This window comes from Brachycentrus maculatus, unplaced genomic scaffold (assembly GCF_059751285.1).
Source record: "Brachycentrus maculatus isolate JH-2025_06_01 unplaced genomic scaffold, ASM5975128v1 h1tg000373l, whole genome shotgun sequence".
Classification (NCBI taxonomy): domain Eukaryota; kingdom Metazoa; phylum Arthropoda; class Insecta; order Trichoptera; family Brachycentridae; genus Brachycentrus; species Brachycentrus maculatus.
Window position 1 is genome coordinate 405,001 of NW_028281122.1, and position 13,664 is coordinate 418,664.

The 13,664-nt window shown below is 33.1% G+C and overlaps 3 protein-coding genes across 14 annotated transcripts in view; all 3 read left to right on the forward strand.

Moving 5' to 3' along the window:
- The window catches only part of LOC148303315 (juvenile hormone epoxide hydrolase 1-like), a 7,258-nt gene extending 4,471 nt beyond the window's left edge, over nt 1-2,787 (forward strand). For all 10 annotated transcript variants that reach the window (XM_088270164.1, XM_088270165.1, XM_088270157.1 and 7 more), the window contains 3 exons: nt 98-446; nt 1,266-1,500; nt 2,480-2,787. In XM_088270164.1, coding sequence (XP_088126290.1) covers nt 98-446; nt 1,266-1,500; nt 2,480-2,705 — 810 coding nt within the window. In that variant the 3' untranslated portion in view covers nt 2,706-2,787. The remainder of the gene's footprint in view (nt 1-97; nt 447-1,265; nt 1,501-2,479) is intronic.
- A 2,357-nt stretch (nt 2,788-5,144) lies between these two features.
- On the forward strand, nt 5,145-10,197 carry LOC148303316 (juvenile hormone epoxide hydrolase 1-like). 3 transcript variants are annotated; one of them, XM_088270148.1, is made up of 6 exons: nt 5,145-5,484; nt 6,374-6,565; nt 6,654-7,046; nt 8,205-8,553; nt 9,269-9,503; nt 9,892-10,197. In XM_088270148.1, exons 2-6 carry the CDS (start codon nt 6,374-6,376, stop codon nt 10,115-10,117), a joined length of 1,395 nt encoding a protein of 464 aa, XP_088126274.1. In that variant the 5' UTR covers nt 5,145-5,484; the 3' UTR covers nt 10,118-10,197. The 3 variants fall into 3 exon arrangements, with proteins under 3 accessions (XP_088126274.1, XP_088126273.1, XP_088126275.1); XM_088270147.1 differs by having other exon boundaries at nt 5,145-5,258; XM_088270149.1 differs by having other exon boundaries at nt 5,145-5,238.
- Nucleotides 10,198-13,302: 3,105 nt separating this feature from the next.
- Nucleotides 13,303-13,664, forward strand: part of LOC148303317 (uncharacterized) — a 33,381-nt gene continuing 33,019 nt past the window's right edge. The window contains exon 1 of the mRNA XM_088270173.1: nt 13,303-13,538. Within this exon, the coding sequence (XP_088126299.1) occupies nt 13,425-13,538 (114 nt within the window). The 5' untranslated portion in view covers nt 13,303-13,424. The remainder of the gene's footprint in view (nt 13,539-13,664) is intronic.

A 13,664-nucleotide genomic window follows, 5' to 3' on the forward strand; every position in this document is an offset into this window, starting at 1 on the left:
CTTAAATAAAGAGAATAACTTAAATAAAGAGAATAAAATTATCCTTTTCGTCTATATTGAATTCAATGTATTTTTTTTTTATCTTGGTCTATTTTAGGCTGCTGCAAAACCCGGTATGGGATTTTCCCAAATGGCTGTCGTAATGAGTAATCTAATGGCTCGTCTGGGTTACGATAAGTACGTTGTGCACGGAGGAGATTGGGGAAGTGCCATAGGCAAAGTGATGACCTCGTTTTATCCAGAAAATATTTATGGATATCACTCAAACATGCCAGCCGGTCTCAATGGACTAGGAATACTGAAATTACTTGTGGGATCTTTATGGCCGTCGTTGATCATGGATGAAAAGCATATTACAAAAGTTTATCCTCTGACTGAAAAATTCCAATTCCTCTTGCAAGAGACGGGATACATGCATCTGCAATCTACTAAACCGGATACCGTTGGTGAGCAAAAATAGTTGTTCATTTAACCGATATTGAACATTAAAGATTCCTAACCGCATTCCCGGATCTGATAAAGAAGCATCTAAGCTTCTCGACAGATCTCTCTTGTAAATCAATTTCGTCTTATGAACTATTTATAAATTTACGAAAAAAAATTACAAAATACGTAACAAAATTGTATTCCGATTTTGCGGCAAACGCCGTGCTGCAGTTGGGTAGACGCTTAATTGCAAAACTGGGGTCCCGGGTTCAATTCCCGCCAATTGCAATCTAAATCCAAAAACGATTTATTTTCAATTGGTCTGGGTGTGTGTGAACTATTTTTCTTATTTAGCTTCCCCATCTTCGCTATCCTACCTACAGACAAAGTCTTTGAGGGTTATTCCTTTAAAAACAAAAATAAAACTGTGAATTTAGATGTAACTGGATACAGGGACATTTTCTGGGTCGCACATCTCTGTCCATAACGGTGACATTTCCCGACGCATCGAGATGAATGGTAACTCTAAAACCAACACCTTTTTGCGAATCGTGTATTTTATTGGTCAACGTTGGACGAGCAAAATACAAGGAAAAGTAAATTGTTTATTGCGCAATTGAGAAAATACAAAAACGCACGATGGATGACCTGCATTGAATATCTGATGTTATGAAATACTTTTCATTTAAAAAAATTCAGAAAAAAGTCAGAAAAAATCAGAAAAAGTAAATGTCGAAAAGGGGTTTTCGTTCCATAAAACAAAGTTTAATTTTAAAATAATCTTATTGCTGGTTTTATGTTTTAATATTGCAAATCTAACCGACACATTTCTTTTTCAGGATTTGCTTTACTGGATTCTCCTGTAGGACTAGCTGCGTATATTTTGGAGAAGTTTTCCACGTGTACGAATCCCGAATGGATGTCATTGGAAGATGGTGGATTGACTAAAAAGTACACTTTGACGGAATTGTTGGACAACATCATGGTGTATTGGGACAGTCGCAGCATCACGACATCAATGAGACTGTATTCAGAATCGATCAACAAAGCTCATAGCAAACTAAACGCTGAAACGTAAGACTTATGTTTTTTTAAATGAAAGATTTTTGTCTTAAGATGTGATGTGGTATTAAGTGTATTAGGGCGTAAACGATCATTAAGCTTTCATAAGACGGAACAATCAACAACTGGTTGTACGAGTTATTGTAACCTAACCTAACCAAAGCACCTTAAAACAGAGTAACACTGTCTCATGGTATCCTCTTTGTACAATCCTTGCAACCTAACCTAACCTAATTGGTTCACAATGGATAACCCCCCCTGATCCCACTCATTGTAAAAAATATTGAATGTTCTTTGTACATTCCTTGCAACCTAACTTCACCTAACCATCTCAATACATGATAAAAATAGTGAAGTACATGGTACCATAAACCAAGCTAGGACACAAAATGCCTTACCCTTTTCTAGTACAACGGAGGGCCTGTTGACGACAGTCAACAGTTTAGCTTCTATTAAGGAGTTTTACCTGGTTTCCTTTCAGCAATGAGCAAATGCTGAGATGTTCCTGATTGGCCCTCCTGTTTCCAGCAAAAATCAAAATAAAACATGATGTTAGCTAGAAGAAACAAAAATCCACTTATTAATCTATAAACCTTGTACATAATAAATACAATAAAATAGGTCTCATCTAAAACAAAAATATCACCTGCCTTCTCCTTGCACTCATTTTGATCCCTTGCCAGATATAAACAGTCTGAAAATCCAAGGTCAGTTTTTTTTTCTCAATTATAACAGTTGCCTACTTGCCAGATGTCTCTTGACCTTCACCTTCTTGGGTAATAATTAGGCTTCTTATGTGTGTGACTTTATCTGAGTTACGATCAGATAAAAAAGGCTGAAGAATTATCAGTTTAAAGTATACACTAGGAGAACCCTAAGATGCCTTGTAAAAGAGACAAGCTTTTTAAGGTTCAGGCTATAATTTAAGTCAAGATCATCATTATTAATTCCTTGTTTTGCATTCTTTCAAACTGATCTCCCTCTTTTTCAGTCTTCCCGTCCTTGTACCAACAGCCTTGGTAAGATTTGGGCACGAGCTGATATTCACCACAAAGTGGCAGATTAACGGACTTTACTTGAATCTGGTACAATTGTCGGATTTCGAAAATGGTGGACACTTCGCCGCCTTTGAGGAACCTGAATTTTTGGCCAATGACATTATAAAAGCTATATCTGCTTTTGACCAATATTACGAATCCAAAAAAGATGAACTATAAATATTAATTAATGCTTTGTGTTGTATAATTACTATTTGAGTGATTTTTTTTTAAATGTGATAGTAAATAAATTTTATTTTTATTTACCCAGTTTTTGCTGTCGATATTATTTGTTAAGATCTCCCAATCATTTCTAAAAAAAATATTTCATTAACTGATTTGACAGTCACTTTGTGGTAAAATCTATATAATTATAGAGCTGTAACAGTAGCAGTGTGGATTCGTTTCTGTAACGTTATTCGTTACCAACTTACGAAAAAAAAACTTTTTACGAAGGTGAATTTTGCAAAAGAAAACGATGAATGAAAATATTGATTTTCACTTTCAGCTCTAGTTTTTGAGATACAGGTTAGTTGATGTTTGTTCTGATAAAGCCAAAAATGAAGAAAAAAATATTTCTTTCACGGCTAAAATAGAAATTTCCTACTCGAAATTAGAATTTAACTATCCAATTATATACCTGGAATTATGCCTGAATCAACTTGAACAATAAATACTGGATTAACAGAAAATGGCCATCCCATCAAGAGACGTCATGATTCAAGGGAAAAAAACGTATTTAACGAAGGTTTACAACATTTTGAGTGTGTCCAAATACTTGTTCACAAAATCTGGATTATCTCCAATTACAGGAGTTATTTTCAAATTATTTTTTGACATCTCATCAAAGACGAAGAAGAATATGGAAGTCCAGGCATTTACGGGGCTGACGACCGTCATAGGCTGGTTTAAGTGATCACTTTACACACGTGTGACATTCACCAATTCTAGTGGTTGTCAATAATGGGTAGAATTGGTGAAGGTTACACGTGTGTAAAGTGATCACTTAAACCAGCCTATGACGGTTGTCAGCCCCGTAAATGCCCAGACTTCCATATTCTTCTTCATCTTTGATGAGATGTCAAAAAATAATAACGAAGGTTTGGTTACGAGAGAAAAAATATTACTTTCACCTTAGCATATTAAGTTGAGGCTGATGAAGCAATTTATGAATGCTTTAAATCAAAATGAAAATTGTTTTATGTAATTTCCTGGGATTAGCACGGAAAAACTAATAGCTGGTATATTTGATGGTCCTCAAAACCTTGTTGAAGATCCACAATTCACCACATCAATGAACGAGGCTGAATTACGGTGTTCATTGGTTCAAGTAGTAGAATATTTTCTTGGAAATCATAAAGCAGAGAATTACGTTTAAATATAATAATAAAACCCTTATCCGCACCCCAATGGTGCATAGGGCACTGTGTCATATAAACGCAGTGTTATCTTGATCGTTTACACATGAAGGAAGGGTGATCAACCCTCCGCTTCAGGTACCAGTCCATGGTAATATTGAATAAATATTACAGTGAAAAAATCACTTATATTTATTTTACCCCCCTTGGGAATCGAACCCGGGACCTCCAGAACGGTAGCCGAGCGTGCTGACCATTACACTACGGAGGCGGACGTTACGTATAATTAGTGGAAACCATGCTTTCAAATTTTAAAATTCTCGGTTGTAACATGAGCATAAAAGTTCACTACCTCCACAGTCACCTAGATCGCTTTCCAGAAAACTTAGGTGATTTTAGTGAAGAACAAGGGTTAAAGATTTCATCTGGACTAAATAATAAACTATGGAAGATCGATATCAACGATGATGGGATATCCATATGATGGCCAACTACTATGGGAGCCTTCAGCAAAACTAGCCTTCGAAACACCATGCTAGAAAGACATAAAAAAATATTTTTTATGTGATAAGTGACTAATGTATGTAAATTTTGCAATAATTAATTAAATTTTGCAAAATGTAGCAACAGTAATAGTTATAACGTTAAATAAATAAAATTTGAAAATTCATATTTTTTAATGTAGCATATCTCAAAAAATAGATCTGATGGACAAATTCTGATGGCTATTTCTGATTCTGGAGCCAAAAATTACCAGAAACAGCTAAAAAATCGCTCGCACCAAAATGTGTGTTGCCCTGTGTTATACAGCGAGTCCGGTCATATCGCTTACTCCTTTCAACAACGTCATATTTAAAAAAAATCGTCAATTTTCAGTTGTGTGTGTTTTTGAAATGCCCAGAAAATGAACTATATCCCAGCAAAAGCGGCATATTTTTATCTTAATATTTACTTGCTACAGGACAGAAAGTGTTGTTTTTGCATTTTGAAGAAAAGGCCATTGTTTAATTATTTTTTTAATTTTCTAAATATTTTTCAAATGGAGAAAAAACATTCAGGTTTAACCTAAAAAGATCTGTTGCACAGCAAAAAAGTTCAAAAAGTTGCTTGATATTTATTTTTAATACATTTCATTATATTTTTAAACTTTAAAAACGATCTCCTGAAAAATCAAGTTTTTTTTAATATACGACGTTGTTGAAAGGAGTGAGCGATATAGTATTATACAATCAACAATCAGTATATTCAATATTGAGTGTTCAGTCTTCAACGCTATGCCGTAAAGCTTAGACGCGTGTGTATATACATATATTCATTGCTCAAACTATATCAGTGTTAAAGGAAACTCAAATAACGTAACCGCCTTTTTATCGGTGTAAGCTTTCATTGATTTATTTATCTTTTTTACAAACCTTGGTGAAGTGTGCATGAACCTAAAGTTCATATAGTTTAGCTTCCTACTTTGAAAATAATACTTGCCTCTGCTTTATTGTACATTACATATCAATATTTTATAATATACATAAATATTTTATGCATATCTAAGATAAGTAAAACAATTGTCATAATAATATTTTGTTAATATATTTTGGATTCCTAAGGTTCGTACAGTTTAACTTACCTACGTTTTAAATAATACCGAGACATGCTTTATTTTATTTTACATATCTATATTTTATTATATATATACATATCTTAGATCAGTAAAAGAATTGTTATAATAATATTTTGTTTGTATATTCTGGATTCCAATGGTTCATAAAGTTAAGCTTACCTACGTTTAAAATAATACGCATGATTTATTTTATTTTACATATCTATATTTTTTTATATACATATCTAGATAAGTAAAACTAATGTTAAAATAATTTTTTTTGATAAATTTGTTCAGGTATCAATATCAAAATATTTTATGGATATATCAATTTATGGAAGTCTATGCATTTAAATAGATGACGATTCCAAGCGATGGTAGAAATATTCATACAATTCATGATGTATTCTGCTAATAAACACTTACTCGTTTCAAACATATTTGTCACCGAAGTAGCATACAGAAGATCTTTTTAATTGAACCATGAATATATTACCGAAATTTGAGTAGTGTGATTGTGAGTGTAATTTCTGTAGTAAGTAGTGAGACATTAGTGGAATGGTGAATGTTACATAGTGATCACGTGAAACAACTAACGATTTGTCGTAAACCCTGTTGATGCCCATACTTCATATATGTTTATCAATGAGGATGTTATAAAAGAGAAAAACCTCGATATAACGGACCTCTATATAACGAATTTACGGATATGACGGACAAAAATCTGGTCAAGTGTAAACAAATTTAAAACGTCCTGTTAATTTCACACTTTTTTTTTATTATTTCTTTAGTTAGCTTATATTACATTTAATACAAACTGTTTTTTACGCTAAATTGACATAATATGGAGAGTATTTTTAATAATTTACAGAGGGATTTTTTTTTACTTTTTATAGATGGGTTGCTGCAAGAAGATTGCACTTTTAAGTGCAACCGGTCTGGCAGCATTAGTTTTGTATTTCATGTATAGTATAAACCAGTTACCACCAATTCCTAAACTGGATCAAAACCAATGGTGGGGACCAGGATTACCTCCTAAAACACAAGATAATTCTATTAAACCCTTTAAAGTGGAATTTAACCAAGAGGTAAACTGCATGATAGTCCATATATTGATACGAAGTTAAATTATTTCATACAACGATCAAATATTTTATCATTTAATTTTAATTCCAGAGAATAGCAAATCTGAAAGAAAGACTGAGCCAAAATGACTGGTATACTGACCCATTAGAAGGTATTGGATTCCAATATGGTTTCAATGGAAAATACCTTAAAGAAGTGGTCGACTTTTGGAGAACTAAATACGATTTTGCCAAAAGGGAGAAGCACCTCAATCAGTATCCACAGTTTAAGACGAACATCCAAGGACTGGACATCCACTTTATCCACATAAAGCAAAAACCCGCAAAGAATGTCAGGATTATTCCTTTGCTCCTTCTTCACGGCTGGCCAGGAAGCTTTGCTGAGTTCCAAAAAATTCTGCCTCTCCTCGCGACTCCGAGCAAAAACCGTGACTTCGTATTCAACATTGTTGTTCCAAGTCTTCCTGGTTACGGATATTCGCAGGTAAATTTATCAGATTACCAGTAGCTGGTCCAATATACACAAGACTGTACAGACAAAACCTGGAATACCTACTGTTCCTCTTCCATTTCCATCTCGTGCAGAGCAATATTCTTCACCCAAAAATCTTCTACTTTTTACTACCATTCGTTATCTGTATTTAATCAATATTTCGATACTAGGTACAAAAATATAGGCTGTGCTCAACGAAGTCCTGTTGCAAACCATAATGTATGGAAGTAAAGCATAGAGTTGGCAAAAGAAAGATCAAACTAGACTGAATGCAGTCTAAATACGATCTCTCAGACGAGTGTGTGGCATCAGTAAGAGCTAGATCTAAATTTAAGAGTTGTGCTCTTGGGACGTTAAAAGATGAGAATGTGGTAGCCGTTTCATATTTTTCATCAGTAGAAACAATAGGAGGGAAACTTGTTATTGTCATATTTTTAATTATGTTTATCTGTTTTTTTTTTCAAATAAACATAGAAATTCTAAAAATTAATCTTTCGAAAATATGATCTGTAAGATGAATTGCGGCAAAACGATGAACGATATATGTTCAAAAGTTAAAATTAGGAAAGAATGCAAGACTGAGATAGACACTATTCATAAAATTAGAAAGAAAGAAAGGTATTTTGAGATTTTTGGACATGTGGAACGAAAAAGTGAGGAAAGAACAATGAAACAAAATTATGAAGCAAACACAGTTGGAGATAGAAGCAGAGACAGACTCATAAATAAATGCTTAACCAATTCCATGCTTCACTTCCTTACATAAAATTATATATATTTTTTTAAATTCAAACCTTGAGATAAATAGTGCAAGCCTCTAATGTTCATTTGGTATAAACATTATATAAAATATAATAACAATAAAAAACAAAACAGAAATGATTTAAACAAAAAAAGTATGACAAGTGTCTCAACTTGAGATGAAACATCTATCGTGTCTGAGCATCACAGGGCTTGTGACTAGGCATTTGGCTGGCTTATAGGATCACTGTACACTCCTGTGGAACTTTCACTATTCTACCCATTATTTAAAGGAATAAGCCATAAATGATCACTATAGTAGGCCAATGACAGGTCGCAAACCCTGAAAATGTTATCCTTTTCTTCTATATTGATTTCAATGTCTATTTTGATCTTGGTCTATTTTAGGCTGCTGCAAAACCCGGTATGGGATTTTCCCAAATGGCTGTCGTAATGAGTAATCTAATGGCTCGTCTGGGTTACGATAAGTACGTTGTCCACGGAGGAGATTGGGGAAGTGCCATAGGCAAAGTGATGACCTCGTTTTATCCAGAAAATATTTATGGATATCACTCAAACATGCCAGCCGGTCTCAATGGACTAGGAATGCTGAAATTATTAGTGGGATCTTTATGGCCGTCGTTGATCTTGGATGAAAAACTTATTCCAAAAGTTTATCCTCTGACTGAAAAATTCCAATTTATCTTGCAAGAATCGGGATACATGCATTTGCAATCTACTAAACCGGATACCGTTGGTAAGTAAAGATACTTGATAGTTTGGCTGATATTGTACAATACATTGAAAGTTCCCAGCCGCATTCTGATACAGACGCATCTAAGCTTTCTGTCAGACCTCTCTTATAAATCAATTTTTTCTTGTAAATAAATTAAATTATTAGATTTTAGTGTGAAATTACATGTTACTGAATATAGGGACATTCCCGGATCGGACACTTTTATGGATAGGGCGTTTGTGCACTACACGGAATTACACGGAATTTTACCATCCGGCACGCCAGTTAGCACATTAAACGGATGATTGGCTTGTGCTTTTGTCCAAAACCGGACTGCCGGACGGTCAAATTCCGTGTAGTGCACAAACGCCCATACGGTCTTTATATCGGTGACATGTCCCGATGCATCGAGATGAATGGTAACTCTAAAATCAATATTATTTTACGAATCGTGTATATTAATGGTCAACGTCCAACGAGCGACATACAAAAAAGTAAATTGTATGTGGCGTAATTGAGAAAATACAAAAAACGTAAGATGGATAACCTGCATTGAACATCGGATGTTTTGAAATCCTTCCCATTTAAAAATAATCAGAAAAAAAGTCAGAAAAAACAGGAAAAAAGAAACGTCAAAAAAAGTTTTCGTTGCATAAAACATAGTTTACTTTTTAAAGAATCTTTTTGTATGTTTTTTTTTTATATTGTTAATCTAACCGACTTTTTTATTTTTTAGGATTTGCTTTACTAGATTCTCCTGTGGGACTAGCTGCATATATTTTGGAGAAGTTTTCCACGTGGACGAATCCTGAATGGATGTCCTTGGAAGATGGTGGATTGACTAAAAAGTACACTTTGACGGAATTGTTGGACAACATCATGGTGTATTGGGACAGTCGCTGCATCACGACATCAATGAGACTGTATTCAGAATCGATCAACAAAGCTCATAGCAAACTAAACGCTGAAAAGTAAGACATATATTTTTTTAACAATAAAAAAACATCACCTGCCTTTTACTTGCACTTATATTGGTCCCTTGCCAGATATAACAGGTCTGAAAATCATAGGTCAGTTTTTTTTTTCAATTAAAATAGTAGCCTACTTGCCAGTTATCTCTTGACCTTTACCTTCTTGCTTATGTGTGTGAATTAGGCTTCTTATGTGTGTGACTTTTTCTCAGACACGATCAGATAAAAAAGGCTGAAGAATTATCAGTTTAAAGTATACACTAGGAGAACCCTAAGATGCCTTGTAAAAGAGACAAGCTTTTTAAGGCTCAGGCTATAATTTGAGTTAAGATCATCATTATTAATTCCTTGTTTTGCATTCTTTCAAACCTATCTCCCTCTTTTTTAGTCTTCCCGTCCTTGTACCAACAGCCTTGGTAAGATTTGGGCACGAGCTGATATTCACCACAAAGTGGCAGATTAACGGACTTTACTTGAATCTGGTACAATTGTCGGATTTCGAAAATGGTGGACACTTCGCCGCCTTTGAGGAACCTGAATTTTTGGCCAATGACATTATAAAAGCTATATCTGCTTTTGACCAATATTACGAATCCAAAAAAGATGAACTATAGATATTAATTAATACTTTGTTTTGTATAATTACTTTTTAAGTGTATTTTTTTTGTATAAAAATAAATCAATTTTGTTTTTATTCAACTAGTTTTTATTTTCTATATTATTTGTTAAGATCTCATAATCAATTAAAAAAGAAATTGGTGTAAAAATATTTAATCTTACATCTTAGAAGATATAAAAAGATACATATCATATAATCAATCTGGGTAGTCTTAAACTCGTGTCATTTTTTTATGTGAATAAATCGTTTTCTTCAAACCCTCATCAATGGTGCATAGGGCACTGCATAATACAAACGCAGTGTTATCATGATCGTCAACACATGAAGGAAAGGTGTTCAGCCCTACGTCAAGGGTAATATTAAATAAATACAGTGAAAAAAACACTTATATTTATTTTACCCCCTGGGAATCAAGCCCGGGACCTCCAGTACGGTAGCCAAGTTTGCTAAAAACATTACACTACGGAGGCGGACAAAAATATAAAGGATAAAGTTATAAATTTAAATAGGTAATTAATACAATTCAAAATTAACCCCAAATATACGTATATTTTTTTAATAAAAAAAATCTAAACAAAATAAATGGAATTGACAAATGATTTTCTCCCTAGTTTTTCAAAGCCATCAACAAGGTATTCTCCTGTAAATCCTTGAAGATGAAACAGGTTTTGTTTATGTACTCGTATATCTCCTATCAAGGTTGCCTGCTGCATACCTTCGTAGGCCTATTAACCTGTGTATACCATAAACGAGATGTATTTGAGTTTTGCACCTTTACAACTGGTTTTTGAAAAAAAAACACAAGGATGAACAAAAATCCAAGCTCGAATTATTACAAATTTATAATATATAGAATGGATAGTAAATGAAAACTAAACTGGCAGTACACAACGGAGTCCTTGATCCAAACCAAATGTATGGAAGTGAAACATAGAGTTGGCATAAAAATAATGAATGTAGACTAAATACAGTCGAAATGCGATCTCTCAGATGAATGTGCGGCAAAACGATGTATGATATATGTGAAAAAGGAAATAATGCAAAGCTGAGATAAGAACTATCGATAAAATTAAGAAAGTTGTATTGAGATGGTTTGGAAATGTGGAACGAATGAGTGAGGAAATAACGGTAAAACAAACGAGGCGAATGTAATTGGAAAATGGAGAAAAGACAGGCCGAGAAAAACGATGTATGATATATGTGAAAAAGGAAATAATGCAAAGCTGAGATAAGAACTATCGATAAAATTAAGAAAGTTGTATTGAGATGGTTTGGAAATGTGGAACGAATGAGTGAGGAAATAACGGTAAAACAAACGAGGCGAATGTAATTGGAAAATGGAGAAAAGACAGGCCGAGAAAAACTTGGCAAGGTCAGGTATGGCAAATACTTGAAAGCGATCAGGTCGAAATAATCGGCGGGTATGTATGAGGGGATGCATGAACGTGGAAGAGGCGAAGACTGTTTGCAAAGACAGAGTGGTGTGGCTTTCTATTATCTTTGCCTACCCCTGCGGGAAAGCGGCATGATGGTAATTTAGTAAGTAAGTTTAAAATAAAAAAAACGAAAAATTTAAGTATGGAGATACTAGTACATGTAAAGGTAATAAATGGCTTAATAATGTCCGTATTTTTTTTACTAACGACTTCTAGTTTCTTCAAAATTATTTTGTCAACCCTGTATGTGAGTTATATCATTTTATTTTAATGAACATAATATTTTTTATCAGATGCACCATGACTTGACATTTACGTGTTTAAATTTAGTAGCAACTTGAATGATAAGGCGAATTAATAATAAAATTATCCTAATACATGTGGTGCGTGTAGCCCTGAAAATTTCCAAATGACTTGCAGATTTAAAAAAAAAATGGCCACAAAAATATTATTTTTATTACAAGAGTTAATAGATAAATAAGTAGGTGTAAAAAATTTCCATAACTTTATCTCAATAAATAATTTGCTCGATTTTAATACTTACATATACACTACTACAGACAATTATCCGCACCTTATGGTGCATAGGGCACTTCATCAAATGTTTAAAAAAAATGACAAATATTTCTTACATATAAAAGTATTCTAAAAAAACAATGCAATATCTTTAAAAAAAATCGGGCGTGGAAAGACGTGTTACCTCTTCGGTGGTTGGCCGGCGAATGAGTTCTGTCTTTGCGAATATCCCCTTACAACCCAACAATATTCATAAATTTAAATATTCGTGTTTGAAATACATAAATATTTCATTAAGAAAATGAAGAAAAAAAATCTTGTCTTAATGTATTAATAATAAGAAAACTGTAATCCTGCTTGATGCAATATTTTGTATTTAAAAATTTGTTCCTTACTATTGTAAAAAAAAACATAAAACCATATCTTTATAATATGTAGGAAAATGGAATATAAATTTGTTTTTTAAATGATTTTATTAAAACCAACTTAAGTAAAGAAACTGATAAAAATAATTTTCCGTATAAAAAAAAAAATATTATTTCACAATGCCTTTCACAAATTCTTATAAACTGACATTTACACGTTTCATTGAATTCCTAACAATACACTAACAAAAGTATTATTTTACTTGCGAACAAACGTCTTTATTCCAATGTTAAATCGTATAAAGGCAAGTGTTGAATCCCTTTTGTGTGTTTTTATTCAAACCCCTTTTGTTATCCTCATATCAAATAAAAACTAAATTCGCATTCTACTACGGGTATTGATAATAACAATATTAACGGTTATACCTACGTATAAGTTTCTTATAATTCGTTTAATCCATTCAATAGTTAGTCATTGCTGTTTGACTACCATGATGACTAAATAAATTCGTGATTTCAGTGTAGTATATTGTAATGGTATTGCATAAATAGAAAATAAAACACTAACTTGTTTTTCTACGCTGTACGATGATAAGATTAACTGTCACCAGTAATCATAAAAATGATCCTGCATTATTAATATCCATGAACATTTATTTGCTTTGTGTGGTTTTTACAACTATAATCTCAATAATTACAACAGAAAAAAACCGCAGTAGGTACTTTTTAGTAAGGCTGTAATTGGCTAGATATACTCACATTCAAACAATATTTTATTTTATTCGTCAATGTTGGTCAAAATGTAGTTTAGTATATAGTCTTTGGTAGTTTATTTTCGCATCCTGAGGTTTGTCAGCTTGTCCGTTAAGTTTTCAAGTCTATTATGACGGCTGTTGCGCGAGAAAGTCGGTTGGATTTTTGGTTTGAAATTATGTTGATAATTGAACTATTTTAAAGGTTTAAAAATTGTGAAATTACACCCAAAATGTTGTCAGCCGAGGACGTTACAAAATTTATCGAGCTCAAGAGGTCGGAGTTGGAAAAAGAGAAAAAAAAGTTATCTGAATTAAGTTTAAATACCAGTGACACCGATGCAAAGGTTTGTGAAAAATATGAATGATTTCATGAGATTTTTAAATAAGTTACAGTTGAGTATTGAATATGAAATATTTACGATTGTCACCTGTTGAGTTTCGCCAGCACGCGGCTTTTAAAATCGATTATT

Coding starts and splice junctions, on each gene's coding strand:
- LOC148303316 (XM_088270148.1), top strand. CDS start 6,374: ATGGGTTGCTGCAAGAAGATTGCACTTTTAAGTGCAACCGGTCTGGCA. Junction 7,047..8,204: donor CTGGTTACGGATATTCGCAG/GTAAATTTATCA, acceptor GGTCTATTTTAG/GCTGCTGCAAAACCCGGTAT. Junction 9,504..9,891: donor AGCAAACTAAACGCTGAAAA/GTAAGACATATA, acceptor CCTCTTTTTTAG/TCTTCCCGTCCTTGTACCAA.